This window comes from Coregonus clupeaformis, unplaced genomic scaffold (assembly GCF_020615455.1).
Source record: "Coregonus clupeaformis isolate EN_2021a unplaced genomic scaffold, ASM2061545v1 scaf1129, whole genome shotgun sequence".
Classification (NCBI taxonomy): Eukaryota; Metazoa; Chordata; class Actinopteri; order Salmoniformes; family Salmonidae; genus Coregonus; species Coregonus clupeaformis.
In genome coordinates, this window is record NW_025534583.1 from 107,584 (window position 1) to 129,376 (window position 21,793).

A 21,793-nucleotide genomic window follows, 5' to 3' on the forward strand; every position below is an offset into this window, starting at 1 on the left:
AACTACAGCAGAGAAATTTTTACAGAAACTACGGTGTAGCCAACCATCCCTAAAAAACGGCGTAGCTCTCTTCTGGTGGTAGGTGCGGGAAATGCGTTTATAGCCGAGACCTTGGCATCTACAGGGCGCACCTGACCATGGCCGACCTGTTTACCAAGATAAGTAACAGTGGCCTTCCCAAACTCGCACTTTGCTAAGTTCAGGGTTAGAGAAGCGGTTGCTAGACGTTCACACACTACCCTTAGAGTGTTAACATGATCAGACCACTCAGTTGAATAAATTACCAGATCATCAAGGTAAGCACTACAATTAGGAACTCCAGCCAATACTGTGTTAACCAGGCGTTGGAAAGTGGCTGGTGCGTTCCGCATCCCAAATGCCATAACAGCATATTGTAGGAAGTGATCTGGGGTCACAAAGGCAGAGATGTCGGAGGCACCTGGGGTTAACGGCACCTGCCAGTAACCTTTTAGAAGATCTAGTTTGGTTACATAAGTAGCAGCACCAACAGTATCAATACAGTCATCCAGTCTGGGTAACGGGAACGAGTCGGGCACTGTGACAGCATTGACCTTCCGATAGTCCGTACATAATCTGGATGTCCCATCAGGTTTAGGAACCAGAATGCACGGAGAACTCCAAGGACTTGAACTTGGCATTGCCAGGTTATTCTCCAGCAAATAACCGACCTCACCCCTCATTATCTTTCTCTTAGAGACGTTGACACGATAAGGATGTTGCTTGATAGGTGCAGCGTTTCCAACATTAATGTCATGTTCTAACACATTTGTACATGTAGGAACATCATTAAAAAGACATGGAAAGCTGTGTAATAGTCTCACAATATCATCTGACTGTCTGTCCGTTAAATGAATCAGGCTTGACAGGAGAGACAGCAGCTTCTCTGAATTGGGCAATCTAGCACACTGCTGCTGAGTATTGCGCAACTCCAAACCATCTCCGTCCACATCATTAACATGACCTCCCACTACAGCCGTAGCAGCAAAGAGACAGCCGACTCGGCCAGTTTCTCTGGACTGTCTACCTGAGTGACGGGTCTGGTGTGGTATGTCTTCAACATGTTAACGTGGCACACACGAGATTGGCGTTTTCTATCAGGAGTCTGTATCACGTAGTCAGTTTCCAGTTAGTTTTTTTCAATGACATAAGGACCAGAGAAACGTGCTGACAATGACGCTCCTGGCACAGGCAACAATACAAGAACTCGGTCACCTGGCTGCAGTGAACGAGAAACAGCCTGTGTGTCATAGTGTCGTTTCATCCGTTTCTGTGAGGAAGACAGCGCTCCTTTGCCAGAGCACAGGCAGCATGTAGGCGCTCACGAAAGCGACTAACGTAGTCCAACACATTTTCTTTCACACACAACTCTTGTGACAAAAACTGATCCTTAAGGACTTTCATAGGTCCTCTCATGGTGTGTCCAAACACCAGTTCAGCTGGGCTGAACCCTAGGGATTCCTGTACTGTCTCACGGACAGCAAACACCACTAGAGGAACTCCCTCATCCCAATCTTTCTCAGATTCCAAGCAATATTTACGGAGCATAGACTTCAGGGTCTGATGCCAACGTTCAAGCGCACCCTGAGACTCTGGGTGATATGCGCTTGACACACGGTGTGTAACTGACAAGGATTTTAACACTTGTTTGAAAAGTTTAGAAAGGAAATTCGTACCCTGATCAGTTTGTATCACCCTAGGTAATCCAAAAGTTGAGAAGAATTTGATCAACGCCTTTACTCACCACCGAGCAGTAATCCTTCGCAGAGGAATGGCCTCTGGGTACCTGGTGGCCACACACATAATTGTCAACATAAACTGGTTACCAGATTTTGTTTTTGGTAATGGTCCAACACAATCAACCATCACATGTTCGAAGGGTTCACCTATGGCCGGTATGGGACAAAGAGGCGCGGGGAAATAACCTGGTTCGGTTTCCCAACTACTTGACAGGTGTGGCAAGTCCGACAGAACTGAGCCACATCTTGTTTTAAGCCAGGCCAAAAGAAATGTCGCTAAAACACGATCATAAGTCTTGGTGACTCCCAGATGTCCGACCACTGGTGATCATGAGCGAGGGATAAAACATTTTGTCGAAAGGCTGTAGGAATCACTATTTGGTAAACAGCATTCCAATCTTCGCTTCAGCGTCAACATGGGATGTCCATTTACGCATGAGGAGATTACCATCAATGAAGTATGCCAGGTTTTTCTTCTTTAGCTCCTCCTCTGAGACAACACTAGAAAAACATTTAGCCAGGCTAATGTCAACCTGTTGGTTAGCGATCAGCTGCTCACGAGTAACTGGTAACTGTATGGCCTCAGCAACAAGTTCCACATCCTTCTTCCTTTCTCTGGGCTGTTGGTCAGACCACCAGCTTACCAGAGGTAGCACCCGAACTATCCTCTGGGTCACACTCTCTGAATAGAATCGTGTTCGACAAATCTATCACTTCACCCACTTGTCGTGCTTGAGCACGTGTGACAGCACAAGCGGGGAACACATCTGGATAACCCTGTGCCAGCTCCTCGGAGAGAGACTGGTCACTTTTATCCAATACCTCCAATATGGGTATCACCTTTCCTCCGGCAATATCGTTGCCCATTATAAATGTCACACCTTTTACTGGCAACATAGGACGTACGCCCACTCTGAACAATCCACTGACTAACTCAGAGTGTACGTTCACAAAGTGCAATGGCACTGGGACATTGGAACCACAATATGTATTATTAGACAAGGGCAACACATCAGATAGTATGAACGACTGCGCCGCACCAGTATCTCTGAGGATTCTAACTGGACGCTGAGACGCTTCGTCATCTGATATAGAAACAAACCCCTCAAAAATGAACGGTTCATAACTGTGATCTGGGACAGGGACTTTCAAACCACATTCACTATGAGGCCTCTGTCTTGATTCCGGCCTTACAACCGTACGAATCAGCCCAACACCCGTTGGCGGCCTGGCGTGCTGAGGCATCCCCGGTTTGCGTTTTAGCAGAAAGCAATCATTAACCATATGTCCCACCTTATGACAATAGAAACAGTGACGCACATCTTTTGGGCGTGCTGGATGTACTGCTGGTCGACTAGGATTAAAAGTTAGCAACTCCGCAGCCCTGCTCTCCGTACGAGCCGAAAACACGCTCTTATGCGTCAACACAAACTTCGTCTGCCAATACAGACGCTTCCGACAGTGAGGATACTTTCTGTTCGTTCAGATAAACTACAATGCGTTCCGGTAAACAATTTTTTAAACTCTTCTAACAAGATTAACTCCCGTAGAGAGTTAAAATCAGTTACCTTACTAGCACTGTGCCATTTGTCAAACAGATTTCCTTTGTCTCTAGCAAACTCCACATAAGTCTGAGTAGGAGACTTTTATGAGACCTAAATCTCTGTCGATATGCCTCAGGAACAAGCTCATAGGCACGAAGAACAGTAGCTTTGACCACTTCATAATTCAAACTGTCTTCAAGAGGTAGCGCTGCCAGAACCTCTTGGGCTTTACCTGTTAGTTTACACTGAAGTAATAGGCACCATACCTCTTCGGGCCATTTCAATGCTACCGCTTATCCGTTCAAACACACTGAAATAGGAATCAACCTCTGACTCCCTGAACACAGGTACCAAGGTGATCTGCCTACTAATATCAAACGTAGCAGCCGACACAGCTGGTGAGGATGGCTCACTAGCAGGCATAGTATTAGCAGAGACTAACCTCGCTGTTTCTGCCTCTAGTTCCATTTTACGCACCTCCAGTTCCATCTTACGATCTCCAGTTCCATCTTACGCGTCTCCTGTTCTGCCTCTAGCTTACGCGTCTCCTGTTCTGCCTCTAGCTTACGCGTCTCCTGTTCTGCCTCTAGCTTACGCGTCTCCTGTTCTGCCTCTAGCTCCATTTTACGCATCTCCAGCTTGTCTTGCCTGATTTGTGCCCGCTCTTCCGCCTCCATTTGGAGCCGTGTCGAGCGGACATCCATCCTGGCATCACTGTCAGTCAGTGGGGAGAGTGGGTCATAACGGGGGCAATGTGGCTGGAGCCTTAGTCTCGTCCTCAGACACTGATGGGCTTACAGGCGTAGCAACCACATCCCCTACAGGAGCAGCAGACTCAGGCGGCGGTAACTCAAGCACTCGCTCGTTTAACAATATCGCTAGCACTACTTCCCCTAACTTCTGCTTTCACTAAACCCCTCGGTATGGGTACAGAAAAGTGGTCAGCCAAAGCCTGTAGATCCACTCTACGGCAATTATCAAAAACCTCCCACGTAGGGTTTTCCAAAAATGCCTCCAACTCAAAAGTAGCCATCCTACTAGCAACACGAGCCGTCGACTACTGAACACACAAAAAAAAAAGGTAGTACAGCTGCCAAGCTCAACACTGAACCAGACACTTACTAATTTGCATGAGTAGCACGGGATGGATCCCGGACGAGCCCCCACTTTATGTTACGAACCCCGTGGCTCTAAACGTCTAGGGTGGATGGACATGAGACCCGCTAGGCTACTGCTAGTCATACAAAAGTACAGTGGGTGGTCCGCTCAGGTCTAACTAGTGTTTTTAGACAGATTCCTTCCTACGGGTAATGTACGCCCAAGGGCAACTAGCTTAAACTCCCCTTTTCCCAGAAACACACAAAGCTACCAAACAGGGTAATCAGCAATTAAGTAGTACACAATACACAGGACACAACAGTATCCGCACTCACATAACAAAACAGTAGTCTAACAGAATTACCAATCATAATAAACAGCAACTTAGTGAGTAACCAAAAACAGGACACCACCGTGTCCATACTCACATACGGAAATATTCTCTCTCTCTCTCAACAAACACAAGACTGGTTTTTATACCATGGGCTGTGTGATTGAACAAACGAGTAACAGGTGGTGCAATGCACAGGAATGTTCACTGATTGGTCCAATCAGCAGACACCTCAACGACCACCAATCAGGAACATACAGGACACCTGTGATTAGGGCAGAAGGAGAGAAACACACAAAAACACAGGATACCTGTATCCGTAACACACACACACACACACACACACACTAAAAGGTCGTTGCCCGTTCCGGCAGTACATTCCCAGCAAGCCAGTGAAATACGGGATCAAGTCGTGGGTGGCATTCTACTCCAAATCAAGCTGTGCCTGGAAGATGCAAGTGTACACCGGCAAGGACACCAGCAGGGCCCCGGAGAAGAACCAGGGCATGCGGGTTGTGCTCGACTTGACACAGGGACTCGGTAGTGGCCACAATGTCACGTGTGACAATTTCTTCACCTCTTACGAACTGGCACGGCAGCTCCTGAGGAGGAACGTCACCGTGGTCGGCACGGCTCGAAAGAACAAGCCCGAGCTCCCTCCGGCACTGCTCGCGTCAAAGGACAGACGGGTGTTATCCTCCAAGTTCGCCTTCACGCCCACCACCGCTCTAGTGCCCTACCTCCCAAAGAAAAACAAGAACGTCTTACTCCTGAGCACACTGCACACAGAGGCTCAAATCAGCCGGCGTCACGACAAGAAGCCGGCCATCATCCTAGACTACAACCGCAACAAAGGAGGAGTGGACAACCTGGATAAGGTCATTGGAAAGTACAGCTGCCGGAGGATGACCTGGCGCTGGACCCTGGTCGTCTTCCACAACATCATCGACGTCTCCTCCTACAATGCCTTTGTGATATGGAGAGAGACCAACCCTGGCTGGAAGGCTGGTAAGCGCAACAAGAGGAGGGTGTTCCTCGAGCAGCTGGGCAAGGCGTTTGTGACTCCCCTCATCCAAAGAAGGGCTCATCTCCCTCGCACGGAAGCGTCTGCCACAGTTGTCAAAGCTGTTCAGCAGAGGGCCAGATCTCAAGATCAACCCGATGGTCTGGACGCAGCCCCCGCTGCAGCCCCCGCAGCTGGGGCAAGTAAGAGGAAGAGGTGTCAGGTCTGCCCAACAAAGAAGGACTCTAAAACACACACGGTTTGCTCCAGGTGTAACAAATACATTTGCAGAGGCTGTTCGCACGCATACTGTCCCAACTGTTCCAATTGGGCCTTAAGTCAAAACGGGACAGTTAGACCCGGGGGGGACGGCATGTGTACAGAATACAAGGACAACGGGAGGGTTAAAAAAAGATAGTTGAGGGATTTCTAACATCAAAGTCGCAAAATGTGATGCTTTCATATAACGTCACCATAGAAAATCAGTCTATTGTGGAATGCAAATGAAATTCTGGTACACATTTTTACAAACATACTTTAAGGATGGTGTTGTTGAGCAAAGTTTTCCGAAATTCCTGCTCCACGTCATTGTATCCCTTGGATCCTGGAGTTAGTGGGACCAGCATTAAGAGGGAACCCTTCATGTCATCCCAGTGTGCAGGCAGAGACACTGATGTATCGTCTGGACAAAACACAGTAGAGAGTTTGGCATTTAGTGGTCAATTCATTACACAATAAGTATTGTCATTAAAAAAACTAAATCATTCACAACTTTAAATGCATATTGATGATATACTCAGTGCCATGACATGTGCTGCAGCAGTAGGCCTAACCACAGAAACATCGCTAGACCGACACGTTCCTCTCTTGCTAGATGCTCAAATAAAGGTGAATTAAACTCAAATCAAAATGTGTTTTTGTTCTTATTTTTTACCTCAAAAATTGTCTTCTGATGTGAGGTAAGCAATGACCTGCACTCAGAACATCAATTTTAGTTGTTTCCCTATTAATAATTGTAATATTGAGAGAAAAAAACAGACAAAAATCAAAAACTAGTTAAAAGAAAACAGAATTATGGAAAATACAAGATAATTGTATGTGTCCTGTCATGCCAAATACCGCTTATTAACCAGAAAATCTCTTGTACACCAAGAACCCGGGGATGAGTTGCAGGGTAGAGGATAAGAAGAATGTGCCTATTTTAAAGCTGTAAAAAATTGTAGCTTACAACGTGCTAGAAAAGGTTGGAAACCCCTGATATACTGTATGCATCCACAAAATTACACAAAAAATGTGTTATTAAAAACAACACATTCTTTGAAATGTAATATCACCGTTCTACATCATTTCATTTTAATGCAGTCTAGACAGATGAGGATTTATTATGGATTGACCCACCTTTCAGGTCTTTTCTAAATAACTCAATTTCTCTTCGGTCCGTAATGTTGACAGCTCTCTTGTGGGCTACATTTGCCTCATAATCCTCATTGTTGATCTTGATTGTCACTTTGCTGTTGTCTTTCACAGCCTCCTCCAGGTCGTAGCTGATGAACATGTCGAAAGGCACCATTGTCCCACTGTCTTGGTACTGCCACTCCACCAGGCTGTGCACCAGCAAAGCTTTCTGTCTGCGGTTCTCTTTCCTCTCCTGGTTCAGGAGCATGTCCATGATGTGGCCGTCTGCTGTAAGCACATCGCGGCTCAGGCCCTCCAGGCAGATCAGGGAGTCAGGGCCCTTCTTCTCCAGGCGTATCCTGACCGTCAGCTCCCTCTGCATGGCCTGCAACTTCTGCACGTCCTCCTGGCTCAGCTGGCTGATGTACGGGTTCTTGATGGTTTTCTCAGTTTGCTCCTTCACTATGAGGTTTTTAACCAATTCCCGGGCAAGCCTCACAGCCTGGGGGTTCTCTGCACACAGCTGGAACACGGTTGGGGCAAACTCCTCTCCCTCCATGACAAAGTTATCATGGGTAGAGTGCTCATCACTGGGTCCCATAAAGAAGGTTGTCACTGAATCTATGAAGAAAGAGCACACATAACATAAACTCCTTGACAAAATGTCACTTGAAATTGTAATAACTATAGTGTATTAGTACACATTGAGCTCATATTGTCTTCTACCTCGCACACTTCAATTCTCACTGACCTTTGAACTTGGTTAAAATGCCGTTATTCTCCACTCCCTCTCCCACTCTCCTCTTCATGCTCTCGTGGAACTCAGTCATCATGGCGGTCTGGAATATCAGGATCTTCACACTTCTCACAAACCGTCTCTTTCTCTTCTTCACAAAGTCCACCACTGCGTTAATCATGGCGTCCGCAACAGCAGAGGGACTCGCTCCACCCTGGCCTGACAGACAGACAGATGGGGGCAGACAGACAATAACATGGCTATGGAGGCAAACAGAAAGACACAGATGGAGACAAATGGACAGACAATGACATGATGGAAGCAAATCTGTCCTTGAGAGTGACTAATCACAAGAAAGGGAAGGAGACAAGAAAAATATGGAAGGAAGGAGACAAGAAAAAGAGCGAGGCATAGTATGTGTGGGGAAAAATAAAAATAAGCAGAAAGTCGTATAAAGAACAAGATTATTTGAAAATTAGGCTTAGAAAAGTAGCAGGTAGTCCCTTTCAGAGCACGTGGAAGCAAAACATATGGCCACTCCACAACCTCAGAGTAGGAACAAAGAACACAACAGAACAGGCCAGCACACTGCAGCCAAGTACAACAAAAACATGCAACTACCCAGGACAGTGTAGTCCAATAAAGACCATTAAAGCAGAGTACCTGTTCCAAGAGCTGGGAAGGACACTGAGGTGAACTTTTGCTCCTCACACTTCTTGAGAACATTGTACACAGCCTCTTTAATGATCTCAGGGTCATTGTGTCCCACAATGTGCATGATGTGTCTGCATGGGAGAGATCCTGCTGATGTCATTATCATTCTGCATGGTTGGAATCTTGGGGATTTGACTGTAGAGAGGCATAAAAGGAAAGGTTTAGATGTCAAGAATCTGTTACTAAAATGTACAATCAATGCACATCAGTGTTGTAAGACCCATGGACTGGACTCCGACTTTAGACTTTTACAAGACAGTATCAAACAGTACTGACATTGAATCTCATTCACAGCCAACATGACTACCAGTATCCTTTTATATGTTGACTCAAGGACATGGATACACACCAATCTCTGAGCACTCCAATTCCACCTTCAATCCAGCTCCTTCTAAAATGGATTTGGACACACCTGAAGAAACAAAGACATTAGTACAATATGGCTCTTTATCCTAACATGCTGACCAGACCGCACGTAAAAGCGATCAAAGTTCATTCGAGTTGCCTCTTCGTTAATTAAACTGCCCCCCCACCACCCTCCCCTTAAAAACATAATGTAAAAAAAATGATTTTCAGCCGGGCCTGATATTCTAACATGCTGACCAGACCGACCGCTCGTCTGCATGTTGCCTCCCACACCAGACACGATCAGGACACGCAGGTTGAAATATCAAAATGAACTCTGAACCAACTATATTAACTTGGGGACACGTCGAAAAGCATTAAACATTTATGGCAATTTAGCTAGCTAGCTTGCTGTTACTAGCTAATTTGTCCTGGGATATAAACATTGGTTTGTAATTTTATCTGAAATGTACAAGGTCCTGTACTTCAACAATAAATCCACAGATAAAACGGTAAACCAAGTTCAGGCTTCCTTCAGGCTTCATCTTCTTCTTTGGACTTTATATGTCGGTTGGCAACCAACTTTAAGATGCATTACCACCACCAACTGGACTGGAGTGTGGACCTCAGTTCATCTTTCAACCACCCACGTGGGTATACGCTCCTAAAAACCAATGAGGAGATGGGAGAGGCAGGACTTGCAGCGCGTCGAGCTTCACAAATAGAACCAAGTTCTATTTTAGCGACTGGGGCACGCAGACGCTCGCTGATGCACGCGAGCAATGTGGGTGCAATGATTGAATAACATGTATTTACTGTAGCTTGCTTCCTGATCGTGTAGCTGTAAACACTGTTCATTTGGATTTCTAACATTTCAGATATTTACATGTTAAACATCCTTATAAGTTGTTCCTTAGTATTTGTCTTAGTAGCCTCAAACATGAAACATTGGTTACCACACCTATTCTATTGTCAGAGGTACAAGTCACCTGATTTGAGGTTAAAGTCCTTATTGGAGGAGTTGACAATGACATCAACGGTCTCCTTCGTGATGTCTCCTGATGAAACTTCAAAAGTCATGTGACCCATCTGCATGCTGTACACACCCAGAGAAGGTGATGACACCTGTCCAAAGAAGCCTGCACCTAATGAAAATAACATGTTTAGACAAGAAGTTTCTGTGGAAACAGACACACTCTATAGAGGCAGCAGGGTCTCAATGGTTGAATATTTTTGGGGAGACTTTGAAGGCTGTGAGTTAAGCTTACCAGAGGGCTGCTGTGATTGGCCAACATAGGATTTGGGATATTGTGATTGGCCAACATAGGATTTGGAATGTTGTGATTGGCTGGCACCTTGTGAACTATGCCAATTATTCCCTTGTGTCTGACCTTTGAATTCCCTGACAAAGCACTGTAAACAAGATATTTAAAAGTGTGGAGCATTTAACAAACATATCTAAGAGCACAACACACACAGACAAAGGTGAGATTATCCCAACAATACAATATCTGTGTGATGATAAACACTGAATCTGATTTTCAACAATTTTTCATCTTCAAACTTACATCCACAGTTTGGGTGTCACTGGGGTGGACCACGATGGCCACCTCTTTCAGGTGTGTGGAGTTTCTTCTCCGGCTGAAGTCTTTGACCTCCTGCAGAAGACGCTTGGACACCAGGCCCTTAGGGAATCCCATGTTCCCAGTGCCAATTGCAGGGAAAGACAGGGATGCCAGCCTATGCTTTTCTGCCTTGCTCAGGCAATCTCTGATGATCGTTATCAACATCTTAAATCACAAACACATGGACAATTTTAGAACATTTTTACTAAAAACCTTTCGATGCACTGATCACTCCCACTCTCAATAACCAGTGATTAATTTGAGCCGGATCCTTGACTTTGTTTGTTCCGGCACCTATTTGCCCAGATCCGATACCTCTCGCGGCATGATTTATTAATTGTTTAAATGTTCGCACTATATACATTCTAATAAAAGCGATCAGCGTTAAATCAAGTTGCCTCCTCGTTATTTCTCCCGCCCCACAGAAAGACCATCATGTAAAAGCGCCAGGATCCTTCATCCTATCCTGCCACACTGATTCCAGACCTGCTCTCTTCTTTGTACATAGAGGTTATGGGGAGGGCGGGTGGGGTAAGTAACTGATCTTGACACAGGTCTTGGTAGTGCTGGTGAGCTAGTGAAGAGGTCCCTACGTAATCACATTACGTAGCCTAGGCTAGTCATCTCCCTACTGAAGTTGAATCGTGGGAAAGCCAAATAAAAAATGGATGGGAAAAGGCAATCGAGCTTGATGACATTTTTCAAGTACAAAAATCAGGAGAAAGATGGTGAATCGAAACCAGAACGAGCCAGAGAACTGTCAGTGCCAGAGTAGTGAGGGGCAAACTGTTCTTGATGACGATGCCTTAGCTAGCAGCGTTGCTAATCCCGCCAGTTCAGCATCACCACCGGCACCTCCACTAGCTAGTAGGCCTACTAGCGAGTCAGACTCAGCGGGAGAGGGAGACGGGGACCTGGGAGGGATGGGGCCAGTGCATCCACCAACGAAGTGCTCGGAGCTGGTGCAATTTGCAGTTCAAGACCAAGCAAACGCATAACCCCTGGCTTGTCATGCAGAATTCAAAGTTGGGCTGTACAACATGCAAAAAGGTAGGGAGTTTGGGTCTAGAAATGACTGGAGGGATTAAACTAGCAAAAGAGTGGGTGGAATCCACAGTAAATTAACATCCTATGCCTCAGACGTAAAAAAACAACAACAATAAAGAGCCCTCAGAAATCTGGTTTTTGAACATGCCCGAACCAAGGCGCATTTGGCAGCAAGCCTTGTAGACAAGGCTAAAGAGGACACCCCGGCCATCCTACAATCAAAACTAGATGCCCTCAATCTCACACAAATTATCAAGGAACCTACCAGGTACAACCCTAAATCCGTAAACATGGGCACCCTTATAGATATTATCCTGACTAACTTACCCTCTAAATACACCTCCGCTGTCTTCAACCTGCGTCCGTAACGGGTCCACGGTCAAACGACCACCCCTCATCACTGTCAAACGCTCCCTAAAACACTTTAGCGAGTAGGCCTTCCTAATTGACCTGGCCCAGGTATCCTGGATGGATATCGATCTCATTCTGTCAGTAGAGGATGCCTGGTTGTTCTTTAAAAGTGCTTTCCTCTCAATCTTAAATAAGCATGCCCCATTAAAAAAATTCAGAACTAAGAACGGATATAGCCCCTGGTTCTCCTCAGACTTTACTGCCCTTGACCAGCACAAAAACATTCTGTGGCGTACTGCATTAGCATCGAATAGCCCCCGCGATATGCAACTTTTCAGGGAAGTTAGGAAACAATATACACAAGCAGTTAGGAAAGCAAAGGCTAGCTTTTTTAAACAGAAATGTGCATCCTGTAGCACTAACTCCAAAAGGTTTTGGGACACTGTAAAGTCCATGGAGAATAAGAGCACCTCCTCTCAGCTGCCCACTGCACTGAGGCTAGGAAACACTATCACCACCGTCTCCTGAGTGGCGCAGTGGTCTAAGGCACTGCATCGCAGTGCTAACTGTGCCACTAGAGATCCTGGTTCGAATCCAGGCTCTGTTGCAGCCGGCCGCGACCGGGAGACTCATGGGCGGCGCACAATTCGTCCAGGGTAGGGGAGGGAATGGCCGGCAGGGATGTAGCTCAGTTGATAGAGCATGGTGTTTGCAACGCCAGGGTTGTGGGTTCGTTTCCCACGGGGGGCCGGTATAAAAAAAATATATATGTAATCACTAACTGTAAGTCGCTCTGGATAAGAGCGTCTGCTAAATGACTAAAATGTAAATGATAAATCTACAATAATCGAGAATTTCAACAAGCATTTTGCTACGGCTGGCCATGATTTCCACCTGGCTACTACTACCCCGGTCACCAGCTCTGCACCCTCCGCTGCAACTTGCCCATGCCCCCCGCCGCTTCTCCTTCACACAAATTCAGATAGCTGATGTTCTGAAAGAGCTGCAAAATCTGGACCCTACAAATCATCTGGGCTAGACAATCTGGACCCTTTCTTTCTAAAATTAGCCGCCGAAATTGTCGCAACCCCTATTACTAGCCTGTTCAACCTCTCTTTCGTAATGTCTGAGATCTCCAGAGAATCGAAAGCTGCCGCGGTCATCCCCCTCTTCAAAGGGGGTGACACTAGATCCAAACTGTTACAGACCTATATCCATCCTGCCCTGCCTTTCAAACGTTTTTGAAAGCCAAGTTAACAAACAGATCACCGACCATTTCGAATCAAACCGTACCTTCTCCGCTATGCAATCCGGTTTCCGAGCTGGTCATGGGTGCACCTCAGCCACGCTCAAGGTCTTAAACGATATTATGGCCAACCGCGATAATAGACAGTACTGTGCAGCCGTCTTCATCGACCTGGCCAAGGCTTTCGACTCTGTCAACCACCGCATTCTTATTGGCAGACTAAATAGCCTTGGTTTCTCAAATGACTGCCTCGCCTGGTTCACCAACTAATTCTCAGATAGAGTTCAATGTGTCAAATCGGAGGGCCTGTTGTCTGGACCTATGGCAGTCTCTATGGGGATGGCACAGGGTTCAATTCTTGGGCCGACTCTTTTCTCTGTGTATATCAATGATGTCGCTCTTGCTGCTGGTGATTCTCAGATCCACCTCTACGCAGACGACACCATTTTGTATACATCTGGCCCTTCATTGGACACTGTGTTAACAAACCTCCAAACGAGCTTCAATGCCATACAACACTCCTTCCGTAGCCTCCAACTGCTCTTAAACACAAGTAAAACGAAATGCATGCTCTTCAATCGAAAGCTGCTGGCACCCGCCCACCCGACTAGAATCACTACTCTCGACGGGTCTGACCTAGAGTATGTGGACAACTACAAATACCTAGGTGTCTGGTTAGACCGTAAACTCTCCTTCCAGACTCACATTAAGCATCTCCAATCCAAAGTTAAATCTAGAATCGGCTTCCTATTTCGCAACAAAGCCTCCTTCACTCATGCTGCCAAACATGCCCTCGTAAAACTGACTATCCTACTGATCCTTGACTTCGGCGATGTCATTTACAAAATAGCCTCCAACACTCTACTCAGCAAATTGGATGTAGTCTATCACAGTGCCATCCGTTTTGTCACCAAAGCCCCATATACTACCCACCACTGTGACCTGTACGCTCTTGTTGGCTGGTCCTCACTACATATTCGTCGCCAAACCAACTGGCTCCAGGCCATCTATAAATCACTGCTAGGCAAATCTCCGCCTTATCTTAGCTCATTGGTCACCATAGCAACACCCACCCGTAGTATGCACTCCAGCAGGTATATCTCACTGGTCATCCCAAAGCCAACACCTCCTTTGGCCACCATTCCTTCCAGTTCTCTGCTGCCAATGACTGGAACGAACTGCAAAAATCTCTGAAGCTGGAGACTCTTATCTCCCTCACTAACTTTAAGCATCAGTTGTCAGAGCACCTTACCGATCACTGCACCTGCAACAGTAGCCCACTCAACTACCTCATCCCCATATTGTTATTTATTTTGCTCATTTGCACCCCAGTATCTCTATTTGCACATCATCTCTTGCACATCTATCATTCCAGTGTTAATACTAATTGTAATTATTTTGCACTATGGCCTATTTATTGCCTTACCTCCATATCTTGCTACATTTGCACACACTGTATATATATTTTCAATTTTTCTGTTGTATTTTTGACTTTATGTTTTGTTTTACCCCATATGTAACTCTGTGTTGTTGTTTGTAATTGCACTGATTTGCTTGATCTTGGCCAGGTCGCAGTTGTAAATGAGAACTTGTTCTCAACTGGCTTACCTGGTTAAATAAAGGTGAAATAAAAATAAAATAAAAAATAAAAAAATGAAAACATTGACACTACAGCCAGAGTCTTCAGAACAGCCTTAGGAGACTAAACGTCACAGCCACAGGTCCGCTCATGGCTTTGAGCAAGAAATGGACTCTCAGGAGTTAAATGGACTCGACATGGTGAGAGACATTGTGGGAGGATTTGAATACTAAGGTAGGACATTTTTGTCCCTTTACAAACTTGTTCTTTACTGTGAAGGTAATCTGAATATGTGCTTCATATTATCACATAGGCAGGAGGCCTATATATTCTCATATGTGTTCTGCTGTAGCCTACATTGATTTATTTTATTTTAAGTTATATTCTGATATTGTGATATTTGTTCTACTGCTACATTGATATCTTGAAAATTATATTAAATTGGGTTCTTGTAAGCCCCAGAGCTGAGTATGTGTGCATATGGCGGGTGTTCTGCAGTGTTGTCTAAAAATGTTGCTGTACATTGATTAAGCTATAGAAAATTAAGCTATAAGAAATGTGGACTTATTTAAGCCCCGCAGCTATACTCAAGTATGTGGGCATACTGCACTATGTTCCGGGACCTCTCGATTTACAAATTAAGCACTGTCAATAACTCATAGCTTACCTTCTCTGCTGAGCCAGCTCCCTGGTCCCAATGGGGGCAGACAGTATGGATCACTCTCTGACATCGCAGGTTGTAACCGTTGGTGACCACAACGTCACCATAGGCCAATCTGATGGTGCGAGCCTCATCTGTGGCTGCTGATTGGAGCCCAGGACCGGCTGCCTTTAGAATGGCATTGGACACAGCACCTTTACTCAGGTCCGCATCCTCAGAGATGGTGTTGACGATGCCATCAGACTAGAGGTGTCAAAACAAATGAAAAAACATTCATGAAGCGAGAAGGGAACAGCTATGTATTTCTATTCAAACATAAATTATGACTTCTACAAGACAGCTGTCATTCCAGATAAAGAAGAGTAGAATCAAAGGTAAACCAATTATACATCTTATACTCTGGGTTATCTGATATTCATGTACTTCTTACCATACATGTATTATATAACAATGGTTTACCTGGTGCTCTGATAACTACAGTAGGTGTACTCACACATTCCTCCTGGATATTTCCCTTCCTTAGAATGATCTTCAGACCCTCTTGTGTGCGATTGGTCTGCAGGATTTCCCCACTGCCTGCCCTCTCAAACTTCCTCTCCTGGCCATACTCTCTCCTCTGCTCCTCTCGGTTTTCATGATCATTTCTTTGAGTTCCGCTTTCTCTAGCTCCTCCTCTCCTATCTCCACGTCCTCCTCTACCTCTACCTCCACCTCCTCCTCTACCTTCTCTACCTTCTCCTCTCCCTCCACCTCCTCCTCCTCGGCCGTGTTCCCATTGCCTATGTCCCCATGGTGACTGTCCCTGATATCCAGGTTCTTCATTTCTGTAACTATGTTGTCCTCTTCCCCTTCGTCCACTTCCCCGTTGTCCCCTTCCCCTATGTGCACCCTGCGGAGGCATGGTCATTTTTGGGTGCAGGTCACTGAATGTTTTCTGGACAGCACTGGCCAGGGCTCTCACAGTGTTGTCATTGTTGTCCACCAGGTGAATCTCAGTCAGGGAGGTCTGACCCCTCAGGTTCTCACAGTAGTCACGCACTGCCACTGCAATGGTCTCAGTGCACAGGTCCAGAGGAAAGCCGAATATCCCAGAGCTGACGGCCGGGACGGCAACAGTTGAGCAGTTAACCTTCGCAGCCTCCCTCAGGCTCTCATTCACAGCTCGTTTCAGACGCTGTATGGCTGTTCTCCGGTCAAAGTCTGTGAACCGTGGACCGACCGCATGGACCACATACTTACAGGGCAGATTGCCTGCATCTGTCACAATGGCGTCTCCTGGCTGCAGTCGGCGGTTATTACGGACATGTTGATCACTGAGCTCCTGCAGCCGTGGACCAGCAGCCTTGAGTAGTGCTAAAGCCAGGCCTCCAATGTGCTGCAGGTCTTCATTGGCTGCATTGACTACTGCATCCGCTTTGAACTTGCAGATGTCAGCCATACTGACGGATACCAGGATTCCATTGGATGTCCTCACATCACAGCAGGATGAATGTCCAAACCCTTCCTCCTCATCTTCATCGTCTCCCTCTTCTTCCTCCAGCATGTAGTCTTCCTGCAGCAGCACCACACAGCTGTGCTCCTTCATCGCCATGGAAACAAACATGCTTCCCTTCTCTTGGAAGTACTTCTTTGCTCCAGGCTTCATGATGGTGAGCTCATCAGTGCATAAGGCTGCTGCCATCTTCTGAAAGGACCTATTGGCCTTCTTGACATAGAGACGGGCTCCAGAAAGGAAAATGTTTGGCCTTCTGGGGTCAAAGCGGATATTCAGCTCATCACCCTTGGCAAAATGTTTCCAGTCCTTAGATTTGTTCTCCTGGATGAATTTAACCACGGCACAGGACTTGACACAGACAGCCTCTTTGACTCGTGAGTAGTTTTCAACAAAGTCCTGCAGACTGTTGCTGACCTCTCTGACCGGGTCCTGGAAGCCAGACACAATGATTCTGTCTCTGCTCTCTGGGTGAAGCTTTATCACCACCGTTATTTTCTTTAGGGAGTTGTAGGTATCCACCAGCTGGTTGTTCAGATCCTTCCACTCAGGCTTCCTTAGCACCTCCTGGTCCTCCACCATAAGGCTCTGCAGGGACAGGGCAGTCTTCACCCTCTGCGCTGCATCAGCCAAGGCTCTGTCTGAGCTGCCAGTCAGAAGCACCTCTCCACCCTCCACGCTGTACACAGCACTGATGCCCCGGGACGTGAACAGGTCCTGGGACATCTCCATACTGTCCACTGACCGCAGGAAGTCCAGGAGGTGGGGGTCCAGCTTCAGCTGCTTCTTATTCATCTTGAGCTTCCTCTCCAGGATCCAGTTCTGCACCTTGTACACCTCTTGGACAAGACCTGAGAGAACCAGCTTCTTGGTGTCATCTTTGTAGGAAAATCCCATATCTGGGGCTTCGTCTGCTACACACTTCCGCAGTCCTTCCTGCTGCAGGATGTAGAATATGGCAGGGGACATGTCCATCTCCTCCGAGATGCCGTCCCTCTGCCTCTCTATCTGACTCATGGCCCTCTGCATGAGGTCTTCCACCGGCCCCCTGAGTCGCTTTGTGTCTTCGGCCAGACCTGCAACTGTCAGAGACCCTTTGGAGGCATCCATAGCCAGAACAGCATCCTCTTTCACCACCGAGTGGACTTCGTTCTTCACTGCCTTCCACGCTGGGGCACTTGCAAAACACTCAAACACTGCATATTGAGCCATGATATCACGGAAGACAATCAAGGCATTCTTCTTCCATCCGTCTACATGTTGGCTTGTTAGTCCTTTCTGCCTTAGCAGGGTTGGCAGAGGACTGAGTTTTACCTCAGGACTATCCATGTCTACATGACAGAAGTGGGCCTTCATCTGGTTAGTGATGAGGGACAACTGTCTCTTCATGGAGAGGAATTTCCATATGGCAGAATGCACACTCACTATGAAGGGGTCAGGCATCTTCCACCTTGGCCTCTCCTTTCCATACAAGGCAGTGCCCAAGGACTCGTAGTATGGATACACATTGACTGGGACTTTGTTAATTACAAGGCGTTTATTTAGAGTGGTTTCCACAACTGAAACAACATAGATAACGGACTGTCTGTCATAGCATGAAATAAGGGAGAACACTGAATATTTCTATTAGAGGCCAAGAGACTGCTGCAGCAACAGAATAGCAAGGCTACATTTAATTAGTCTTACAATAGAAAGTAGCAGATGACCAAATAAACAAATTGATTAACATTTATTTAATAAAACAGTTAATTCAAACAGCAGGTTTTACCTTCTGGTGCGTGGAAGGTGACAATGGCTGCCTGCTCCTCAGGAAACATAGTGATGTCCTTTGCTAGGCCAGCCCACTTCTCAATGTAGAGCTCCAGCATATATTGAGGTATGTTGGAGGCCAGGTTCTCCACTCTCACACTCTGGCCCCTCTCTAGCAACCGGCCAATCAAACCCTGCTTCTGGAAACTATTGTTGCTCTTGCTCTCAGTGAGGAACCGCTCCACATCTAAAGACAGACAGCAATCATATCCTTAATATAATGTACAACAGTTCTTGAAATTATGATCCCTTCGTGTGAGGGAGAGATCTGTTTTATAATACTTCAGAAGTGAAATTCATTGTTTATTTTTGTTGTTAAAAAAAAGGTAATTTGAAATGGTGACCTACCTTTGGGATTATTGAATGTCACGACAGCTCTGTTTGTCTCACTGATGACCTCCAGGGAGAAGTTGTCTTCCTCCAGGCCAGAGATGGTCTCCACCAGCAACGACAGCATTTCTCTCGGCATGGTCTCAGGAACCCTCTGCAGCACCACAGCAGAGCTCTGAGGAGACACCTCAGCTCCACCCTCCGCTCCAAGCCCACTCTCAGAGTTGGGAGCTTCCTGTGCTTCTCTTGACACATCTGGGATTAAACATATCCAATAATCTCATTCATAATTTCACCTTTCTCTGACTTCATTGGCACATTTCTGCCTATGACAAATTTATGAGGAGCTATGGCCTGATAAGGCTGCCTTTTGCAATGCTGTCTAATGATATGCCAATAGGGATTATTATGACATGTATTTGGCAATACATTCAATATAATAATATTAGGTCAATGGAATGGATTAACAAGTCTGATATGTTCTATCTAACCACCACAGAAGCAAGGAAAGGATGTTACCTGATAATTCATTACTTGTAGCACCAAGCTGGAAAACATGCAAAACAAACAAACAAAATGTTTTTGTCAAATAGTTAACCAATGGGCAACTTTTACTTCAGCTTTTATTTCTTTCATCACATTCCCAGTGGGTCAGAAGTTTACATTTTCTATAAGATTGAGGAGAGGGCTTTGTGATGGCCACTCCAATACCTTGACTTTGTTGTCCTTAAGCCATTTTGCCACAACTTTGGAAGTATGCTTGGAGTCATTGTCCATTTGGAAGACCCATTTGCGACCAAGCTTTAACTTCCTGACTGATGTCTTGAGATGTTGCTTCAATATATCCATATCACTTTCCTTCCTCATAATGCCATCGATTTGGTGTGGTGCAGCAGTCCCTCCTGCAGCAAAGCACCACCACAGCATGATGCTGCCACCCCCGTGCTTCACGGTTGGGATGGTGTTCTTCGGCTTGCAAGCCTACCCCTTTTTCCTCCAAACATAACGATGGTCATTATGGCCAAACAGTTCTATTTTTGTTTCATCAGACCAGAGGACATTTCTCCAAAAAGTATGATCTTTGTCCCCATGTGCAGTTGCAAACTGTAGTCTGGCTTTTTTATGGCGGTTTTGGAGCAGTGGCTTCTTCCTTGCGGAGCGGCCTTTCAGGTTATGTCGATATAGGACTCATTTTACTGTGGATATAGATACTTTTGTACCTGTTTCCTCCAGCATCTTCACAAGGTCCTTTGCTGTTGTTCTGGGATTGATTTGCACTTTTCGCACCAAAGTACGTTCATCTCTAGGAGACAGAACGCGTCTCCTTCCTGAGCGGTATGATAGCTGTGTGGTCCCATGGTGTTTATACTTGCATACTATTGTTTGTACAGATGAACGTGGTACCTTCAGGCGTTTGGAAATTGCTCCCAAGGATGAACCAGACTTGTGGAGGTCTACAATTTTTTTGCTGAGGTCTTTGCTGATTTCTTTTGATTTTCCCATGATGTCAAGCAAAGAGGCACTGAGTTTGAAGGTAGGCCTTGAAATACATCCACAGGTACACCTCCAATTGACTCAAATTATGTCAATTAGCCTATCAGAAGCTTCTAAAGCCATGACATCATTTTTTGGAATTTTCCAAGCTGTTTAAAGGCACAGTCAACTTAGTGTATGTAAACTTCTGACCCACTGGATTTGTGATACAGTGAATTATAAGTGAAATAATCTGTCTGTAAACAATTGTTGGAAAAATTACTTGTGTCATGCACAAAGTAGATGTCCTAACCGATTTGTCAAAACTATAGTTTGTTAACAATACATTTGTGGAGTGGTTGAAAAACGATTTTTAATGACTCCAACTTCCGACTTACATTTTAGTCATTTAGCAGACGCTCTTATCCAGAGCGACTTACAGTTAGTGAGTGCATACATTTTCATACTGGCCCCCCATGGGAAATGAACCCACAACCCTGGCGTTGCAAGCGCCATGCTCTACCAACTGAGCTACAGGGGACTTCAACTGTATGCTCTTTAATATTAGCCACATAAAGAATGTATTATCCATAAGTTTGAATGTATTATCCATCAGTTTTGAGCCAAGGCAGCACTAATTTAGCCTACAGTTAAACTCTTTTAAACCAGAAGTAAAATCTTGCATAATTTGGTCAGCTGCTTGCTTGGATTTTTGTTTTTGGTCCAAAAAGACGGTAAAATCAACAGAAATTCAGCTAAATATATAGATATACAGTACCAGGTTTGGACACACCTACTCATTCAAGGTGTTTTTCTTTATTTTTACTATTTTCTACATTGTAGAATAATAGTGAAGAAGTCAAAACTATGAAATAACACATATGGAATCATGTAGTAACCAAAAAATTGTTAAACAAATCAAAACATATTTGAGATTCTTCAAATAGCCACCCTTTGCCTTGATGACAGCTTTGCACACTCTTGGCATTCTCTCAACCAGCTTCATGAGGTAGTCACCTGGAATGCATTTCAATTAACAGGTGTGCCTTGTTAAAAGTTAATATGTGGAATTTCTTTCCTTCTTATTGCGTTTCAGCCAATTAGTTGTGTTGTGATAAGGTAGGGGTGGTATACAGAAGATAGCCCTATTTGGTAAAACACCAAGTCCATATTATGGCAAGAACAGCTCAAATAAGCAAAGAGAAACGACAGTCCATCATTACTTTAAGACATGAAGGTCAGTCAATCTGAAAAAGA

At 45.5% G+C, this 21,793-nt stretch overlaps 1 protein-coding gene across 1 annotated transcript in view; it reads right to left on the reverse strand.

The window, feature by feature from the left end:
* Positions 1-21,793, reverse strand: part of LOC121541785 (protein mono-ADP-ribosyltransferase PARP14) — a 42,186-nt gene that overhangs the window by 3,474 nt on the left and 16,919 nt on the right. Inside the window, 13 exon segments of the mRNA XM_041851082.2 lie at positions 6,270-6,415; positions 7,132-7,749; positions 7,880-8,083; positions 8,528-8,713; positions 8,928-8,990; positions 9,913-10,068; positions 10,192-10,336; positions 10,492-10,713; positions 15,439-15,675; positions 15,926-18,483; positions 18,693-18,920; positions 19,082-19,318; positions 19,583-19,610. Coding sequence (XP_041707016.2) covers positions 6,270-6,415; positions 7,132-7,749; positions 7,880-8,083; positions 8,528-8,713; positions 8,928-8,990; positions 9,913-10,068; positions 10,192-10,336; positions 10,492-10,713; positions 15,439-15,675; positions 15,926-18,483; positions 18,693-18,920; positions 19,082-19,318; positions 19,583-19,610 — 5,028 coding nt within the window.